General features: G+C 37.9%; 1 protein-coding gene across 1 annotated transcript; it reads right to left on the bottom strand.

Annotated features, from left to right (window-relative positions):
• Positions 1 to 405: 405 nt before the first annotated feature.
• On the bottom strand, positions 406 to 20,329 carry PSMA6 (proteasome 20S subunit alpha 6). The gene is made up of 7 exons (XM_061159176.1): positions 20,147 to 20,329; positions 7,564 to 7,658; positions 7,132 to 7,213; positions 6,252 to 6,407; positions 3,747 to 3,925; positions 2,418 to 2,512; positions 406 to 631 (listed from the first exon to the last, which is right to left on the bottom strand). The coding sequence occupies exons 1-7, from the start codon at positions 20,220 to 20,222 to the stop codon at positions 574 to 576; spliced, it is 741 nt and encodes a 246-aa protein (XP_061015159.1). The 5' UTR covers positions 20,223 to 20,329; the 3' UTR covers positions 406 to 573.
• Between the last annotated feature and the right edge of the window lie 757 nt (positions 20,330 to 21,086).

The following is a 21,086-nucleotide window of genomic DNA, read 5'->3' as shown; positions in this document are numbered from 1 at the left end:
ATTTCTGTTCTTAAAAATACTGGTTCTTATTGAGTATAGATTAAATGTGTACCTTAACTACTGAAGATCAATAATGCTAATCATTTTACTATAGTTAAAACCTCCAACAGTACTTGGAATTCAAGTTCAGGAATAAATGAGGAATTGTAAAAATGATGGCTTCCCATGCCAAGTTACTAGTCAGAGCAAGTTTTGAAACCAGAGTTTTAGTTTGTGATTTATTAATTATGCCATACAAGCTATAGTTTAAATTTCTGGCTATTAAGTTCCTTAAGCCAAAGAAACGTGGATCTCTCAACAAAATGAATAAAAACTACCATGTGAAGGTGGTGAACATTTATTTAACAGTCTGCACGTACCAAAGACTTAATACTTGAAATTGGAGGTAAAAAAGACAGGACGCGATTATTTTCCAAAAGCACTGGTTTTATTTATACAGAGTCCTAACCATTTCAGTGGCAGCAAGAGTGGGAGAAGTTCCTTTCACAATCGAGGGGCCCCCAAAATGTTGGTCTGTTGTTACCAAACACACAGGCAAGTGGTGTCACAGATTTGGTAAACTAACTACAGTGTCTAGTCTCTCTCTGCTAGAGCAACAAGGTGAGCGTCAATCTCTGCTTCTGTAAGAATCCTGGAAGGCAAAGGGAAAAAAACCCCACAACTATTTACTTTTTGAAAACCTTTTATTATGCAAAATAAACACACACACACACAAAAGTAGGATAGTGATGACCTTTTGTGTGTGTACCTATCACCCAATTTGATAGGTCAAAACCCACTTGATTCCTGATTTAGGAAAATGCCCTGGAGGAGGGCATGGCAACCCACTCCAGTGTTCTTGCCTGGAGAATCCCATGGACAGTAGGAGCCTTGCAGGCTACAGTCCACAGGGTTGCATAGACACAACTGAAGTGGCTTTGTATGCATGCAAGTAGTTTATACAGTTGTTTATGCTTATTATTTAAATACTTACTATCTAGCTATTATTTATATATAAAAATAAATATATATTCTATTTATTATTTAAATACTATCACAATTTATAAATGATACAAGAGTTTTCTGAAGACATAGGCTTTTTGGTTTCTTATTTATTTAACTAGTAGATGAAAATAAAGATTTTAAAGGTTATAAAGGGTCTCAGAATAGAAAACAAGAACTAACTGGAGGTCCTTTAGAGAAACTGCTCCTGCTGGAATTTTACTGCTTTTTACAAAAGAAAAAAGAAAAAAAAGGCAACCTTTTCCTCCGGGGATAAAGGGAAATCCAATTATGCTTTTTAAAAAAGTTCTATAAATTTTTCTTAAATCTTTCAAATTTATGTCACTTACCTAAAGGCAACAAAAAGGACAAACTAGAAAAATGTACTAATGAAGCTCTGAAAGGTCTGGTTAAGCTTAGTTTACTACTTTTGTTCCCCAGCCCTAACCCCGACATGTTTTAATTCTGACCTAAGAGTAAAGACATGTAACAGTTAACAAGCCTTCCAGCAGCTTCTTTGCATCTGTGATTTAACAGAAACATTCTCTATTCATAAGAGTATCCAGGTTCATGGTAAAAGTAAACCACCTCACAGGTTTGCTGGGAGGATTAAGTGAGCTGATAACATGTTAAGCACCCAGTACAGATTTGACTCATGGAAGCTGTGAGTAAGAACAGACAAGCATCCAGTCCAGCATTACATATTCAATTAGCTGTATGCAAAATCTGGGGGTTTCAAAGATATCCCGATAGGGTCTGATGTACATCAGTATTTCATATTGTTCTTCAAAGCTCCATTTAAATAACCACTAAATAATCAAAGCTCCATCTGAAAACTACTAGTTTGGAGCTGAATTTCTATTGGCCTTAAGCTAAAAAAAGAAAAACACTTATACTTATTTTACTCCTTATATGAAGGAGGTTATTATACATCACCTCTGGTATTAGGTATGAAATAAATAAAATGAGGAACAAAGTAGTTATGTTTGTTTTAAGGAGACATCCAATAAGTTTTAAAACAGACCTCTCAGGACCTCGCTGGTGGTCCAGTGGTTAAGAATGCACCTTGCAATGCAAGGGGACGCAGGTCCAATTCCTGATGCGGGAACTAAATCCCACAGGTGCGGAGCAACTAAGCCTGTGCGCCACAACTACTGAGCCTGTGAGCTCTGGAGCCCACACACAACCAGAGTGTGCAGCAAAGATGCTGCGTGCTGCAACCAAGACCTGACACAGTTAAAGACATAATAAAATAAACGACAATAACAACAAAAACAGATCTCTCAGGTGCTGGGGAAAAAACCTAACTCTAGTCCAAAAAAGTGTTTTTTCTTCAAGTTACAGGGCGCGAATGAACCAACACACTTCCGCCTTTTTACACTAGAATTTATCACTTGGCAAACTTCTTTAAGTACCTAGCCAACAATAAAACTCACCTGAATTTAGGATTTTCGACTGTAACTACTCCAACTTCTATTTCTGAAGGTTTGAAATCAATTGATAGAACAGTAGACAGGCATGTAATCGCAGTCTGAAAAAAAGTATCAATATTTAAAATAATATAGAATTTTTCAGAGATTCCAAGATTTTTCTCATCCTAATCTTATTCAACTCATGAATTAACCACAAGCTATTCATTTTTGAGGTGGTAGTTCAACAGCCACACAGATTGCTTAATTCTAAGATGTTGCCTGCCAGTAACAAGAAACTTTTTTATACCAAGTTGAACTATAAATGAAAGGTGTCTCACAAGAAAAATAGGGTGATTAAGACAAAACAGTCTGTTTACCTGATGATCACTACATGCCAGACAATATGCTCAGCACTTGGAGTGAGAGGCAGAGAGGATAAAGATGAATACAGCCTTCTTAAAAGGAATTTACAGTGATAACACTTTAAGAATGTTTTAAGTGGCTTTGTATGTGATGTGATTAATTCACGTAACTATGAATTGCAATTAAAAAAAAACCTTAAGAGACATTTAAACAGTACCTCCCACATAAGAGATTCACATTTCCTGTTAGTATATGATAATACTGCCAACTAAATATAAAAGTATTAGATGGTAATTTTTCCTTTCTTGTTCATCAAAATCATGTTAGTCTTCAGAATTGCTGTATCCCAGACCTTCTTTTCAACAATTTATTAAAATTTTGTTTTTAACTTCTTGGCAATACACAAGAAGCTTCTTTAGTCTAAGGTTACTAAGCACTTGTATAAGAATTTTGGCTTGTCCTGTCAATTTAAAACTTTTCAATCATAACCAACAATCCCCTCAAGAATACTGCTTAACGCTGACTCTAGGCATTCCAGTTATAATCTCTCTGTCAAGTCCTCCTGTGAGCATACTACTTTACTATGAAGAGATCTGCTTCCCTGAAAATTTGGGGTGTGACTGCTTTTCCTTTAGGACCATAAGAGCAACATTACTGACTCAACTTTCTCACTTCTGCCTCCAGTTAGCTTAAGTCTAATTTGCATCGCAACCATGCAGGTTTTTGGCCTGGTCTTGACTTGATTCTCAGTTATATTTTCCCATTTTATGTGTCTTGCTGAGAGCAGTCTCAACTACAGTATGAGACAGAGAATTAGATGAATAAAGCAGTCCTCATTGTTCCCATGTGACACCAATTTTACTATTAACCCAACAAACTTAGATATCATGAATATCCCAGGAATAGCTTATAAAGATTGTCAACTATGCAACGATCTTCATTATTCTATATAGCATTAAAAAAAAGGTCAGCTCCTTTCAGTTAACTTACTTCCACTGTCTGTTCAAAGGTCCAATCAAATTTCTTCTTTACTTTTTTTTCAAGGAAGCTGGTTGACTCAGTTTGTTTAACTCCTGCAGCAGTTGCTTTAAACCCACAATAGTAACCTGCAGGATCACACTTGTACACCTGAGGGCCTTGTTCTTCATCTATACCAATTAAAATCATGCCTAAACAGAAAGAAAGACCCTCATTAAATATCTTAAAGCTTCATACAACCAGATTTCATCTCTCTTGGTGTTGTCACATTACTGTGACAACATTACTGTTATTCATTACTCTGGCTATTTTAGGATATATACATATATATATAAAATTCCTGAGAACAGGTTTTTTAATGTGTGACAGATAGTAAGTGCTCAATAAATGTGGAAATTAAATGATGTTATATAGAAAAGGCAACTCATGAAAGCAAACAAAATCAAGTTAGCCAATTTCAGAATTCTTCAAAAAATTAAAAAAAAACGTTTTGCTTTAAGAAACCTAGTAACAAAACATAGTTTATCACTATAGATAAATTAGGTAATAAATCTCCACTTTGCAAAAGGTTTTATCACAGATTTTTAAAAGGTCTGAATGATAACAAATGTAGTATACAAACAACCTTCTAATCCCTGCTATTACCTAAAGCATGTTCCTCTGAACCCCAACCCCTCAAAATGTTAACTGGTCAGATAAATTTGGAAAACAGACTTTTCACATACTATTTTTAGAAAATATACAAAAGTATATTAAGTGTTCTAAAATCTTCTGCTGTAAGCTGATCTACTTTACCTCAGTAGTTCTTAAATTTACTTGACCACAGAATACTTTTTTTTTTAATTTAGGAACTACCTATCAAGGTTCCAGAGAACTGAAAGTGTATGGAACTCACCTTGGGAATGCTGGCACTAAGTGAAATAAACCTAGGGACTAGTTGCTCACCTCTATAATGCCCCTCTTTGTTACTGTTGACATATCAACAGTATTCCTGTACTAGTCAGTATAAACCAAATTCTAAATTCTGTACACCTAACTTCTAAGTATGTTATTAATGACATACAATTAAGATAAACACCACCGCCAAACTTCTCTCTACGCAGCAGAACAGGTAACAAAAGTATTTAAAGACGGGCTTAACCCCATCTGAACCTTTTTAATATAGTGTCTTATGTTATCCATAACATTTCTTTACATTTTATACTTAACATACAATAGACAGTACCAAGGACACCACAAAAGAGATACCCACTTACTGCCTGGGTGGGGTAGTTAACACTTCCTTACTCCAGATGAGCAGGGTTTAACACATGATAAGGAAAGGAAGGGCAATCAAGGCAAAAGGAACACAAAAGGTCAGGACACACCCAGGAAAAGATCCATGTATTACAGCAGCTTCAGGAGAAAGAGAAATGCAGCACAAGAAAGAGGCAACTTGGGAATAAACTGTAAGGGACCCTGCACATCATATTAACAACAAACAACAAAACTAGGATGACAACTCAGGTAGCAATATGGAACAGTCTAGGAGAGAAGGGAGGAAGGTGGTAAAATAGGTGGCAGAGGCACAGGAGGTGGGAGGGCCAGACAGCCTGACTAACAGAAGACCAGGGCAGGTGAGGAGGGGTAGCAAAAAGCTGAGGGTGAGAGCAGGGAGACAGCAGTGATGTCACGTTTTAAGTTCTGTGGGGCATGAAGGAAGGGACTGGGATAGAGCTAACGAGGGAGTGACTCACATACAGATGAGACAGTAAACAGAGCCATGCAAGCTGGCGAGATTACCCAGACAAAACAAAGAGAAACCTGATGAACAACATGTAAGGGGCCAGCAGACGAGGATAAACTAAGGAAAGTGAGGAGGCAGAGGAGAAGAGTATCACTGAAGAAATCAAGGGAGACTTTTTAAGTAATACGTCAAAAACAGGGTCAGGCGCTAAAGAAAAATCATTACACTGACTGCTTTAATTTTCATAAATAAATGACATGCTGTCTGAAACAGACATGTTGAATTTTCCAGGCTAACTTATTCCATTAAGTTTAAATCAGTAAATCTTATTTCTCTTCCAGTAAAACTTTACTTGTTTTTTAAAAGAAGAAATTTATTCTTCTTTATATGAATATAAAGTATATAAAATATATAAAAGTATACAAAATATAAAGTATATGAATCACAGGCATATGTGTGCGAGCCTGAATCTTTAGGGTGGTCAAAAGAAACAACTACAATGTTAAGATGCCTAATTTAGGCATTTTCATTGAACTAGTAATCTGGAGTTGCAGTGGAATCTCCACTACAAAAGTCTAATAGCGTCTCATGTTTAAAGGTAGTGCCTAAAATACTGCTGTGAAACCTATCCTTCCAACGTCTATTTATGATAAAGATTTTTTCCACCTTTCATAATTTTCCAAACCACATGTCCAAAACCCAAGTCTTACTGAAATAACTTTCTTAATGCATGTTCTCTAAAAAACAATCTGAATTCATTAATTATTTGGGAGACTTCTTTGCATACTTACAACAACCAAGAGGCCTCATTTCAGCATTCTGTGTGTAGACCTGAGAAATATCAGCAATTCTTTTACACAGCATGTCCACGGGAATTTCGTAACCATACTTGTATTTCCAATTAGCTGCCTCATAGCGTGCCCTCTGTACCTGGGATCTACTGTCAGCTTAGAGCATAAGAAACAAAGGTTTATTTCATTGGAAGGAAAGAATGAACCTCAAAGTCAGGTAACTGTCCCAACATATACATGTACCTCATTATGACTTAAGGAAAGCAGCAGTAGTGCACAGTGGTTTTTCTCTCCCATCAACATACAGTGAATGGCTGAGCAATAAGTATGTGACAAAAAAGGGAAAAATGTAAAAGACGAAGTCCTACACACAGCTCTGCTTTTATGCTGAACTCTTCTTTATCAGCCATCACAATAATTTCTAAAAGTGTCTAATAACCTCCCAAAGAACAAGGTATAAGGAGAAAGAATAATGTTTCTCTCCATCTTTTGCAGGCTTGAATGTTCCCTTGATTTCAGAAAACAGAAACCTAAAGTTAGTCTCACAATTGTCACCTACTTCTAACCAGTGTCACTATCACCAGGTTTGAGATATACTGACTTATGTCCCCTTAAATTACTAACCATATCATAGATGAAATAAATTAATAAACCATTTCACAGATGAAATAAATCATTTTTGAGAGGGCCCTCACTCAGTTTCCCTGACAGTAGCATAGATATCTAATTCTATTAGACTTATGGTTTCAAAAAAGCACACAATACTCTGAGGATTGATAGTAGCCTTGGAAGATCGCAAATCAGATATTAAGGGAGGCCTTTTAAAATTAAAAATAAACTGAAGAAAATAACAAATCTAAGTAAGTATCAAGCCAGTCACCTGTCATTCCTGTCATCACACAGCCAATGTTTTCAGTTATCTTGAATAAGTGAGTCACTGTGCTGGAATCCAGTAATTTGTCCTAAAGAACAAATCAAGATAATTAAAAAAAAAAAAAAAATCACAGGTCTCTGTGTAGTGATAAAAAAAACATTATGGAATTATAACAATGAACTATAAATGTCTTCTGCTCATTTTACAGTTAAAACCAATAAAAAATGGAGGTGTGGGCACTACTCTGTTTTCCTTTTTAAGATGGTATGTTTTCTGTGGGCAAGAACTCCAGCTCACCTAAGTGTGTACCTGAAGACAAGAGACCTAGAAATGCCATTATGCTTATAAAAATAACATGAACACATACAGATAATAATAGACCCTTGCACATCTCACACTGCATTCTGCAACAACTGCCATCTGGGCAGTACTACTTACAGGCACTTTCTTCTGTGTGACAATCACTGCACAGTCTTTCCCTCTGACAGCTACTGATGTAAGGCCACCCTGGTTAATAGCCTTAAAAGCATATTCTGGAAAATAGAACAGTTTTTTTAAAACGTGAAATCAATGACCATAGATCCATGCAACTGAGTAATAAACAGTCATTAAAAATAAACAGGTTGATAAACTAACATGGAATGCCATCTAAGATATGCAAAGTCAAAATAATAATAAACCATGATTAAACCAACTGTATTTCTTTTCATTTTGATCATTTTCATCAGGTGCAAATACCAAATTTCCAGTAAACAATTTTTATCACATCAAATCTTTATCAATTGTTTTATCATTTGAAAAAATCTGTTTTATAGCCATTATTCCTACCACGTCTGGTTTTCCTGGGTCAAATTTAGGTGCTCTACATTTTCTCAAGATTTATTATTTCTGTTAACTTTCGGTCAATAACTAATGGATTGTATGCAGCTTTAATCGCTGTTAGATTACTCTTTTCTACCCCCTCTACCAAGCTGAAAATTTCTGGATTATGTTTTTTGCAACTTTCATGTTACCTACACTATAGGATTCTAGTTTATCTACAACAAACTTCAGCTTGTACACTTCTCTGCTGCTGCTGCTAAGTCGCGTCAGTCGTGTCCGACTCTGTGTGACCCCATAGACGGCAGCCCACCAGGCTCCACCATCCCTGGGATTCTCCAGGCAAGAACACTGGAGTGGGTTGCCGTTTCCTTCTCCTGTGCACTTCTCTAGTTGCTGTCAAACCACTCCCAGGTTAAAGCAGCTGATCAAAGTGATTTATAAAAACAAACTACTTTGGTACCACATGGTTTAGCTGAGAATGCCTATGGAGAGAAGAATTACAGATGAGACTATCCCTTTCAATGTTATTTATTTATGTAATATTTAAACTTACTAAAAACATATTTCATAATCAGGAAAACTGCAACACAATTTAATATATGCTCACTGTAGAAAATACAGAGGAAATATAGAAGAAAAAAATCACTCACTACTCCAGTTATTATTTACATCTGACACATAATAAATGCTTTCAAAATTCTGTCAAGTATTACTCTGCATACCAGGTCTGAGGCCTGGTCTCATTTGGTTCAAAAAGCCACTGGTGATGAGGCTCATCTAAGGAAAATATTACCTATGACACCAAAGAATTTCCTTTAATAGGAGCTGTGATAAAAATCCTTTATCAAATTATAATAACTTGTTTTTACCATCTCATTATACCACAAATAATTTCTAAAATATGTTTCATAATGCTTCTCAGTTCTGTTTCTCACATGGTCAAAAAAGCCTGTACCAGATCAATCCTCCACAGACAAACTATAAACTCTAGCCAAAACAATAACTGCCCAAGATACCAGAGGGAGGCCAAAAGTACAGATTCTAGAGAGGGAGTCAGTGCCTGAAGAAGGGAATGGAGTAGGGTGACTCCCCTTTTCATGACTTACAGCTTGCCTGCAGGCCCCAGTCTGGGCTAAACACCCACAGAAAATTCAGTCCTTTTGACCTGAAGAGCTAGAGAACAGCTTTGGGGAGTATCACAGCTGCTGGAGAATGAGGGAGAGAAAGGAGAGAGGCAGTGAGGGACAGTCTCAATGTCTAATTGCCCAAATCTCTGGCTGATTCCATAACGACACATAACAAAAGACAGACTCCAAGCATAGTAGCTAGGATAAAAGAATTAAGGTGAGATTTAAGCTGCCATCAACTAACTGCCTGCTAGAACAAATTAACCCTCTTTGGAGGAACATAACAAAATCCAGTCTTTACAACCTAACATTCATAAATGACCAGGATATAATTCAGAATTGCTCAACATACTAAAAAAGAAAATAAAACATAGTTAAATGTGATCTACTTAAAGGAGGCCAACCCTGAGATGATCCAGATGTTGTATTAGCAGGCAAAGTTATTAAAACTATGTTCAGTGACATAATAAAAATATTCAAGATGAAGTAAGAAATTTCAGTAAAGTACAAAAAGAACCAAGCAGAAATTACAAAACTAAAAAATACAATTTAAAATTTAAAAATTCACCAAATGGACTTAACTGCAGAATGGAGATAACACAGCAAAGAGTATGAAAAATGAATCAAAGTATACTTTTTGTTTTTTGTCTTGCTACATGACATGTGGGGTCCAGTTCCTGGACTAGGGATAGAATCCGTGCCCCTGCAGTGGAAGCACAGAGTCCTAACCAGTGGTCCACCAGGGAATTCACTACCCAATTTTAAACAAGAGAAAACAGGCTTAAAAAAACAAGTCTGCAGATTAATATAAACAGGTATAACTATGTTTAACCGGAGAGGAAAGAATGAGACCCAAAACAGAAACAAACAAAAATTTGAGAAATAATGGTTAAAATGTTCCAAATTTGGCAGAAGACATAAAATTCCATATTGAAGATTCAGCAAACTCCAAGCAGGATAAATAAAAAGAAACCTGACTCATTACAGTTAAATTCCTGAAAATCAAAAGCAGAGAAAACTTTGAGAACAGAGAAAAAGAACAAATTATATACAAGAGAACAATGATTTAAATTCCATGGATTTCACCTGAAGATAGTGGAACATCCTTAAATTGTGGAAAGAAAAACCATCAATTCAGAATTCTGTTTTCAACAAAAACATCCTTCAAGAATGAAAGTAAAACAGACACTTTCAGATCTGCAACAAAAATGCTAAAAGAAGTTCTCTGGGCTGAAGGAAAATGGTACCAAAAGAAAACTCCAATCTTTAGAAATGAGAAACATCAAAAAGTGGTAAATATCTGGATAAATATAAAAGACTTATTTTATTCTCTTTAATTCTTTAAAAATACATAACAAAAATTACAACATTTATGGAGTTTGTAAAATATGGAGATGTATTACTTATAGAAGGAAAGGAAGTAAGCTGACTTACAATGTTTTAAGGCTTGTATATTTTTTGTGAAATGATAAACATTAACTCCAAGAAAGATGGGAAGAAGTTAAGCATATATACTATAATCCTTAAAGCAAGACTAAAAAATGCTAAGATGTAGCCAAAAGGCTAACAGATTAAAATAAATAAAATGGTAAGTTAAAATCTAACCATGTCAAAAAAAGAAATCTAACCATGTTAACAGTTGCATTAAATGTTAATAGATGAAATACTCCAATGAAAAGCATAAACTGTTAGAATGGATATATAAGCAAGACTCAAATATATGCTGACAACTGGAGACACACTTTACAAAATGGATGAAAAAAGTTGATTAGCCTAGGATGGAGTGGACACAAAGGGGAAATGAATGGTATTGCAAAGTGCTAGAAATCCTATATTTTGGAAAATTTTTAAATTTGAAAATTTAAAACCATACTTCTAAATAATCCATAGGTCAAAGAAGTAATTACAAAGGAAATTTTAAAATATTTTGAACTGAATAGTAATGGTTAAAATGTAACAAAACTTGCAGGATGCAGCTGCAAGTGTTCAGAAGGAATTTTACTGCTATGGTGGACGGATCCTAAGGCGGCCTCCCCTCAACAATACCTGCCTCCTGGTGTTCACATCTCTGTGTAATCCCCTCTCCTGAGTATGGGCAAAATCTCTAACTCCCTTTTAACTGAATATTCAAAGGTGATGGAATGGCGCCTTCCTGATTACATTACATAAGACTATCTTGCTAGCGGACTCACTCTAGACCTTCTTCCTGCTGAACTGGGAAGGGGCTCCGTGGCAAGAACCACTGGTGGCCTCTGGTGAACAGTCAGTCAGAAAGCGGCTAAGGCCCCCAGCTCTACACTGCAAACTTAAGTTTCTACTTTAAGAAGCTAGAAAAAGGCAAAATAAAACCAAATTAGAAAAAAGAAATAATAAAGATCAGAAATCAATGAAACAGACATAAAAGAGGATATGAGCAAAGTCAAAAATTGATTGTTTGAAAAATAAACCAAAATTATAAACCCTTTGGTATATTGAAAAACAGTCCCCAAATGATATCCATGTACTAATACCTAGAACCTGCAAACATTACCATGTATAGCTCCTTTCCCCGCAAAAAACTCTCTACATACATGATTAAGTTAATCTTGAGATGGGGCAGATTATTCTGATGGTCCCTAAATGCATTCCTATGTATCCTTATTAAGAGAGACAGATGGAAATTTAACACACAGAGAGAAGAAGGTGCTATGAAGGAGAAGCAGAGAGATTTGCAAAGGCCGGTCTTGAAGATTTGAGGGATGGAGGAGGCACAAGCCAAGAAATGCTGGTAGCCTCTTGAAGTGGACAAGACGAGGGAAGCATTCTTCCCTAGAGCCTCCAGAGACAGAATGGCCCTGCTTGACACTCTCATCTTGGTCCAATGATACAGATTTTAGACTTCTGGCTTCCACAACTGTGAGAGAATAAATTTCTGTTGTTTTAAGCAACCAGATTTGTAGTAATTTGTTACAGCAGCCACAGGAAACTAATAAAAACCTCTAGCCTTACTAATCTAGAAAATGAGAGAATACAAATGACCAGTTATCAGTAATAAAATGATTATCACTATAGATATTACAGAGATAAATATTAGGAACAAGCTTTTCTATACAGATGTATATCTGGGTCACTATCCTTGATCTCAATTTCCATACATTTTCAATTGCCAGCTGTTACCTCATGATTGTTCAGAACACAGTTTTGGCCTAAAAAATATTCCATCTATGGGTGTTATTGTTTAGTTACTAAGTCGTGTCTGGTTCTTTTGCAGCCCCATGGACTGTAGCCTGCCAGACACCTCTGTTCATGACATTTCCCAGGCAAGAATACTGGAATGGGTTGCCATTTCCTTCTCCAGGGGATCGTCCCAACTCAGGGACTGAACCAGCATCTCTGGTACTGGGAGGCAGATTCTTTATCACTGAGTCACGTGGGAAGCCTGTCTATGGATATAGAGGGTTATTCGTTTGCAATTTTTACCATCTCTCCTCTTACAATGTACTTTTTGCTTTTTCAAGTCCTCTCTGGACTGCCCCATCATTCTTATTTTCACCTAGCTAAAGCCTGTCCTTCCCCTCAAGTGTCCTCTATTTCCCATGGATACTTTCTCTGATTATCCTAGAAGGGATTCTTCAACCCTTTCTCTGAATTCCCATAGCATTTCCTATTTCACTAGTAATTTTAGCATTTTCAACTGTGTTATCTCCCCCTCCACCACCAGACTGGATAGTCAAAGAAAGTAGGAACCAAAGAGCTTTAAAATTACATTTGCAACCAGTAGACACTAAGTCAAAGGTTGGCCATGGATCCAATCCAGCTTACTCAAATTGGTTTAGAATACACAGTTTTCTAGGATAATTATCATTAACTAAAAGTCTGATAAAATGAAAGCAGGATTATTTTTTTCTTAGAAAAAAATTCTGGTATCATTTGACCCTCACAGCAACTGTCCAGCAGAGCAAATCATTTAGGGCTGACATGTGTTCTGCAGTTTTTCACAGTTCCCATCATTCCTCCTCCTGCCTCACCAGCTGGTTTCACTCATGTGCATTACTTACCTGTTCTGCTTAAATAATGCAAAAGATAAAACGCCACAAAGGAAAAGAGCTATGGCTCTCACCACATAATAAAATTTGGTCCCACAAAATATAAAATTTTTTTTTTACATATAAAAAATGTTTCTCAACAGAGAATGTGCCTATAAATTAGCAAAGATCCATTAAAGGGGTCCTAGTCCTCTCTCCCTGTCTATATAGACTACTGCTTCCAATAGAACTTTCTGTGATGAAGGAACTGTTGTATATTTGCACGACCCAATATAATAGGCAATAGCCACACGTGGCTACTGAGCACCTGAAATATGGCTAGTGCAACTGAGAAACTGAATTTTTAAAGTTCTTAGTTAAGAATATCATTCCTAAACTTGCCTGGTGGTCTAGCAGTTGAGACTCCACACTTTCACAATAGGGGGCTCAGGTTCGATGCCTGGTTAGGAAACTAGGATCCCATGAGATGCGGGGCCCCCCAAAACAATTCCTGCTATTCATCACCAACTTTTCAGTCTCCTTCACTGCTTCCATCTCTTTAGCTGGCTCCTTAAATACTGGTATCCCTAAGGATTCTATCACTTCTCCCTATCACTGGGTGATTTATCCTATATAATCACTATTAACTGACATCTTTAGCTCTGAACTTATATTTGTAAATGCCCATTTCTCCCACAGTCATGGCTGAAATTAAACACCTCTTGGGCTTCCCAGGTGGTGCCGTGGTGAAGAATTCCCCCTGCCGATGCAGAAGACTCGGGTATGACCTCTGGGTCAGGAAGATCCCCTGGTGAAAGAAATGGCAACCCACTTCAGTGTTCTTGCCTGGGAAATGCCATGGTCAGAGGAGCCTGGTGGGCTGCAGTCCATGGGGTCACAAAGAGTCGGACTGAGCACACACGCAGTTATCTCTGCAAACCTGTTTCTTATAGTTATCTCAGATTACTAACTACTCAGGTTTTCAAGCTACAAACCTGGGTACCATTCTTGACTCTTCACTTTCCTCTTATCAGAGAAATGTCTACTCTTGTATCTAGGATTTGCTTTAAAATACTCCAGCAGAAAAAAATAAAATACTCCAGCAGAGAGGGATAAGTGTTTGAGAAAACGAGACTGACAAATGCGGACAGCCATTAAAGCTGGGTTATGAATACATGTGTCATTGTACTATTCCACCTATTTTTGTTTCTATCGATCACTGGGACAACCCTCTCCAAAATGGTCTTCCTGTCATCTGTCCCTTCTACTCTTAATTCTAATTCTATACCCAACTCTTCTGCTATCTTACTTAATAATCTTGTTGTTCTTAAGGATTTCTACCAGCTATGTCCAAAATCCATGGGACAAAGTCCAAACTGTAGCATGACATCCAAATCTTTTCAACATTTTGCTACAATCTTTTTCCAGTTGTCACTGTCTGCTCCAGCTACACCTGACTGACCAATACACAGGTCTCCCTAAGTTTCCTTCTAACCTAACCTTCATGTAGATCAACGGATCTCCTCGAAGGAAACATTCCTGGCTCTCTGTCAGTGTCACTTCCTAAAGTACCCTTCTCAGCACCAATATTTTGTTACTTACCATGCGGCTGCTGCTGCTGCTAAGTCGCTTTAGTCGTGTCCGACTCTGTGCGACCCCATAGACGGCAGCCCACCAGGCTCCCCTGTCCCTGGGATTCTCCAGACAAGAACACTGGAGTGGGTTGCCATTTCCTTCTCCAATGCATGAAAGTGAAAAGGGAAAGTGAAGTCGCTCAGCCATGTCCGACTCTCAGCGACCCCAGGGACTGCAGCCTACCAGGCTCCTCCGTCCATGGGATTTTCCAGGCAAGAGTACTGGAGTGGGTTGCCACCGCCTTCTCCCATATTACAGTGTAATTTTCAGTAAGATTTTGTGTAAATGAATCCCCGTTATAACACTACCACCAGCATAAGATAAGCTACAAAGACACACGCTGTACAGCACAGGGAATGTAGCCAATATTTCACAGTAACTATAAATGGGGTGTAACCTGTAAAAGTTGTGAATCACTATGTTGCACACTTAAACTTATATAATACTGTACATCAACTATATGACAATTTAAATTTTTTAAAAAAATAACACCACCATAAAATATATTAATAGTAATTTCTATAAAAATGGAAACACTCAAGTTAAGACTCTAGAGACAGTAATTAAAAAGAAACACTGGTAGGGTAAAAGGAATATCACAGTTTACAGCAGACGGGAGCATGAAGGCCAATTAAAAAACAGAAGTTTATAGGCAGTATTTAAAAGGCATATTTAGTTTTGAGTCGGAATTCAAATGTCAGAAACAGTAACTAAACACTTTACTTCCATCACTAAAAATTTTGCTTTTTGGATAAATTTCAGAAACTAACAAAACGAGCAAACACTGTTATGTTAATCTAAGTAATCTGCTTCTGAATGTCCAAGATTATGCAAGAAAAGAACTGATAGCCCATTTCAGTCCATTTCTTATTTTTTAAATAGGAAAAATTATAATGGATTATAGTTCATCTCAAGTCCTCAATTTCTTAATTTTTATTTAAATACAATTTAGTTACAATTTCTTAATTTTTATTTAAATACATAATAAGTTACCAATATATATGTGTGTATATATATATGTATTAGGTTATTTATATATATATATATCTTAGGCTGAACCACATGAAAGAGCTAGTTTTACAGGTAAAAAGCAGTCAAACACCAGCAGTTTCAGAGGGCTCAATCTAGCAACAAACGATTAGGTTAGAATGAAAACTGCATCCTTGATTATAAATAAAATAGTTAATAAACAGTTGTCTGTATATAGAGACCTCTTTCCACAGTAATCTTTTATACATTTTGCTTCCTCCCCTACAATTTTTCCCAACACTTTCCAACTTTTCCAGGACTCACTTGTATAACACTAGGAAAAAACAAGGGCTAAATATAAAAGGTACTGTGACAAAATGTTCAGGTCAAACACAATGTCTGAGAGTGGCTCACAATAGGAGCTGCTCGTGTGTTGCTACCAACAGCAGAGATGCACGTCCCATTTATGGGCACTCATTGCGAAGCATCTACAGGTGATTCTAAAATTCTGATAAATAAAGGAATGTAAGTCAAGATTTTTTCACCCATAATTTTGTCTAAAACGCTGTACTGAGATGGAAACTAAATTTTTGGTGGTGATCATGATGTAGTATGTTGCACACACAAACTTACATAATGTTATAAGCCAATGTTACCTCAGTAAAAGACAAATCTAAACTTAAATTAAAAAAAAGAATGCAGCCTCCTTGTGATTTTCAGCCTGTGTGACCCTAAGCCTACCAGACTGCTAACTTACAAAACTGGGAGAAAATAAATAGATGTTGTTTAAAAACGAACAAAAACCTGTGCTGAATTCTGGAAAATATTTTTCCCCATATAAACACTGGCTGGAAAAATATGGCTCCTACATTCTTTGAAGTTTGGTTATCAAAAAAAATAAGAGGTGTTCTACTAGGACAAGGCAGGTATTCTGCATGACATGTCAACACCCAATTTGAATGCTGTACTACTAGAATCTTACTGTTAAGATTTTTTTGAAACTGCCATTCTGTCTTTCCCTAACCTTTAAACTCAAGCAGGAAGTGCATCTCATTTCACAGTGCCTCCTAATATTACATTCCTCAAAATGGTGATTTTTCAAGCAGGTGGGATCATTAAAAATATTGGTGGTGTGTGTGTGGGGAGAAGTATGTGTGTGTGGGGCAGATATGAGGTTGAAAACATAGCAGACTTTGATCTCATAACTTTTTTCTATACTTTTAATATGTATTTACAAATATATATATACACATATATATGTATGTATGTATACATGGTACACATTCAATTTCAAATCAGATCCAAGGAGGGCACGAGAAGTCTGGGTTGAGAAACACTACTTTAAAACGAGAATTCTTATGATTATTGTTATTTTTTGGCTGTGCCGAGTCTGGGTTGTGGCACCTAGGATCTCCTATCTTCGTTGCGGTACACAGGCTCTTTTAGTTGAGGCATGCAGACTCTTAGTAGCGGCATGCGGGATGTAGTTCCTTGACCAGGGATTGAACCCAGACCCCCAGCATTGGGAGCACGGAGTCTAAGCTACTGAATCACCAGGGAAGTCCCCAAAACAAGAATTTTTTTTTTTTTTAAACAGCAAAAGAGGTAAACAGTAAGTCTCAGTGCATTTACTTGCGAAACTCCTGAGATGAAAAAACGTCCATTTTTATCAGTCATGTTTCTGTGAGGGATTTTAACAGCATTCCTCACAGAAACATTTACTGACTGCTTATTAATACTATGTGACAGACACTAAGTACTTTACATCTATGTAAATTAAATTAAATCCTTAGAAACCTATAAGGTAAATGGGATTATATTTTACATATGTACTATATGTAAAATTCTATACTTCCTCTAGTTGGTGTGGAGTTAGGACTCCCCAGGAATCCCGGCTTCAATACATACTATCACTTTCTAGATCAGAAAACCATCCTCTCCAGTCATTCTCTAGCAGTCCATTTCTTTCCTGTTTCTTATCAGCATGCTCCCTTCTCAGGAACAACCAGGCAGCGCTCACTTCACCTGGGAGGCAAATTCAAGGAACTGATCCCATCTCCCTCGCCAGACATATCCAGCAAAAAGGCAGAAGACAGGGGCTCTAAAGTAGCCAGGCTTATGGACCTATTTCCCATTGATAACATATGAAACTACTGAAGTTGGATTTCAAAGCCAAATACTCTATATAGCTCTACAGTTTACACACACACACACCCCCTCTTGAACACATTAAGAGAAAATTTTCAACAATTATTAAAGTGTACAGGTAAAAATAAAAAATTCCCCTACTCCTTGAGAACAAATATCATCAACAGTTTGTTTATAATTATAATTAATATTATAACTTTAAAATTATACCTGTATTTTTTTAAACTTAGCAACTTCAGACCATATATATCTTTTGAATCCCAACTATAGAAGATGAGGAACATCCTTAATCCTTTCCATTAACCTTTCCATTCCCTTGTCATCTCCCCATTTTTCTTCTACTAGTTTTCCACTGTCACTGTTAACAATTTGCAGTCTGTCTTACGTGTTTTGTCTTTGGCAGATTCTAAAGTTTAGAAACTAACCAACAATATTCACAACATTGTGACAATATACGTATATTTCATTAGAGAATCAAGCATGGATGGGCCATAAAAGAAACAGTCCATGTCTACAGAGCTACTAATCTAACAGACCAAAAAAAAAAAGCAAGCCAAAGAATCCAACAAAAAATAACATTTACTGAGAACTTAATGCTGTGCTAAGCACTATACATATATTACTTTATTTAATCCTCAAAACCACCACAAAAGGGAGGAATTATCAGGCCAACTTTGAAAAAGAAACTAAGGCTAAAGTTGTATCACTTGCCCAGGTGAGCACTATCTATGAAGCAGAGCAGGAATTTGAATCCAGTTAGGGCTCCAGGGCCTGAACTCTTCACCACTATACTGCTTAATCATACTATTCTTTCACTTTCCCTTTCCTAGCAATGTCTAATCAGTGCCCTGAGTAGCAGAGGGAGTGTGTTATTAAACCACACAAACCTTAAAGTTATTCTGTCTAGATATTTAACCTGTTCTGAACTGCATGCTCTATTCCAAGTCTTTTTAAACTATTAAAATGACACTATATTCAGACCTTCAACTCACCAAATCTGGGAAGCATTAGAGCCTATTGCTGGACTTTACAATATAGTATACAAAAGTCTAGGTTTAAGTGACTTTCCCTGTTCACATATTAAAAATCATGAAATAGAACATTCAAAGCACAGCCAATACAGAAGTCTTTAAAACTCAGGAATGAAACTTTTAAAATGAAACTTCCTTGAAGATACGGTTATCATCTCTGTTTCATCTTAGCTATCCTATTTTTCAACTGGGAAGAGTTAAAAGGGTTCACGAATTACCCTATATGATGTTGTTTCTTGCTACATTATATCCAGTATGTAGCCATACAGTAATTTGGTTTCATTCCAAGTTATCTTCATTTCTAACATTTACACTTACAAGAGAACCTCATTTACAGGCCAACTCCCTCCTTATGATTTCTAAGCACAGACGATCACTGACCTCACCAAGGCACTGAGGTGCTAAATTCACTCAAAAAGAAAACCATCACCGGCCAGTTGTAAACCAGGTTCTCCGAATACTGACTCCTCCAGTCACAGCCTAAACCCTGACACCTTTTTGATCCACCAAAATGTACTGCTATACTGAATAACTCTAACCACTTTAGGGTTTATTTCCAGTGAAGCTGTCCTTCAGGAAACAGCTATTTCACTATACCTCACCTACAATTCAGAACCAACTTTTAAATTACAGTAGCACCCAATCAGACGTGGGTTAAGACAGGATGTTAGTTTCAAGAGCAGCTCTAGAGCTGACGGCCCACTCATCCCGTCTACCAGTTTTCCACGGATGTCCTGAACTCCAGTTATTTGGCGCTTTTTATCCATTTGTTTACGTATGTTACTCCCTTTAAGCCGCGAGCGTCAGTGTAAGTGAAGGTGTGACATCTTTGCATCCCCTAGGACCAGCACAACGTCTGACACACAGAGGTTCTGAAAGTCTACGTGTAATTAACCACAGGACCAGGAAGTCTATACTGCAAACAAAGGAAAACGAACAGGAAACGTTTTCACTGGAAGGTTAAGGAACCAATTACCCTTTAGATGGCTACAGACGTTGGGCCCATTCAGGCTAAACAGCCCTACCTTCCTGTAACTCTTTATAGTGTCCAGGCAATGAGGACGCATGCCCCGGACAGCCCGAGACCTTCCGCCTTCAGGCTCCCATCCCAGCCTAAGGATAGCGGTGGGAACATCAAGGGACTTCCACATGGACTCGGCCCTCTTCCAGTCCCAGCTCCGGCCACGCTTCAGCCCGGGACTAAACTCCGGCCGCGTCTTCCTGCTGCAGGCCGTACCATGACAGAGCAATTCGAGTCGACCAAAGGCAGACGCGATTCACTCACCTACTTGGTAGAGCCGTCCCTCGGGAGAAAAAATGGTAATGTGTCGGTCAAAACCAGCGCTGGAACCCCGGGACATGGTGCACCACTATTCCAAGCACAATCTCGGGCCTCCTAGCTCCTGCACCAGGCGTACAAGCCCCTGCGGAAGTTGGTACGACTGCTTCCGGGGCATCGGCGGGGCTCTTCCGCTCTTGCGCACCGAGATTAAGACCCCCGCGCGGGGAGAGCTCCAAGGCCCCGCCTCTGGTGGGGGTGGGGCAGAGCGGGTTCTTCGACTTGAGCTTGCGCCAGCCCCACGTGTGGGCGGCTAGAAGATAGCAGGTGAGGTTCGGCTTGTGGCGGTTTAGAGCTTTCATCTGGAGAATGAATTGATTATAGCAAGAGCAAAAAAGCTTTTCCGGGGCCTCGAGTAGTGATTTGCCTCTCTGAGTGATCGCGTATTGAAGTGTCTCGTTAGTTTGGGCACCTGTATATCTAGCCTGGATCTGGCTTGCTGGCGTTCTTAATCTGTTTACCCACGGGCTTGCTTGCTTTCGTCCTTCCTTCTTTCAATTGGAGTATCATTGCTTCACATTGCTGTGTCAGTTTCTGCTGTACTGCAAAGTCAATTAGCCATACCTATAGGTATATCCCCTCCTTCTTGGATTTCCTTCCCATTTAGGTCACCACAGAGCACCAGGTAGACCTTGCCTGTGCCGTTCTCATTAGTTATCTACTTTATACACAGTGAAAAAAGTGAAAGTGAAGTTGCTCAGTTGTGTCCGACTCTTTGCAACCCCATTGACTTTAGCCTACCAGGCTCCTCAGTCCATGGGATTTTCCAGGCAAGAGTAGTGGAGTGGATTGCCACTTCCTTCTCCAGGGGATCTTCCCAACCCAGGGATTGAACCCAGGTCTCCCGCATTGCGGGCAGACGCTTTACCGTCTGAGCCACCAGGGA

This window comes from Dama dama, chromosome 13 (assembly GCF_033118175.1).
Source record: "Dama dama isolate Ldn47 chromosome 13, ASM3311817v1, whole genome shotgun sequence".
NCBI lineage: Eukaryota > Metazoa > Chordata > Mammalia > Artiodactyla > Cervidae > Dama > Dama dama.
The sequence above is the reverse complement of the archived record's forward strand: the minus strand, read 5'-3'. Positions and strand labels throughout refer to the sequence as shown.

Excerpts from the sequence above, each read along its gene's own strand:
- PSMA6 (XM_061159176.1), bottom strand. The coding sequence starts at position 20,222 with ATGTCCCGGGGTTCCAGCGCTGGTTTTGACCGACACATTACCATTTTT. Across the intron at positions 6,408-7,131 it reads TGTGATGACAGGAATGACAG|CTGACAGTAGATCCCAGGTA; the intron begins GTGACTGGCTTG and ends TTATGCTCTAAG. Across the intron at positions 2,513-3,746 it reads CCTTTGAACAGACAGTGGAA|ACTGCGATTACATGCCTGTC; the intron begins GTAAGTTAACTG and ends ACTTTTTTTCAG.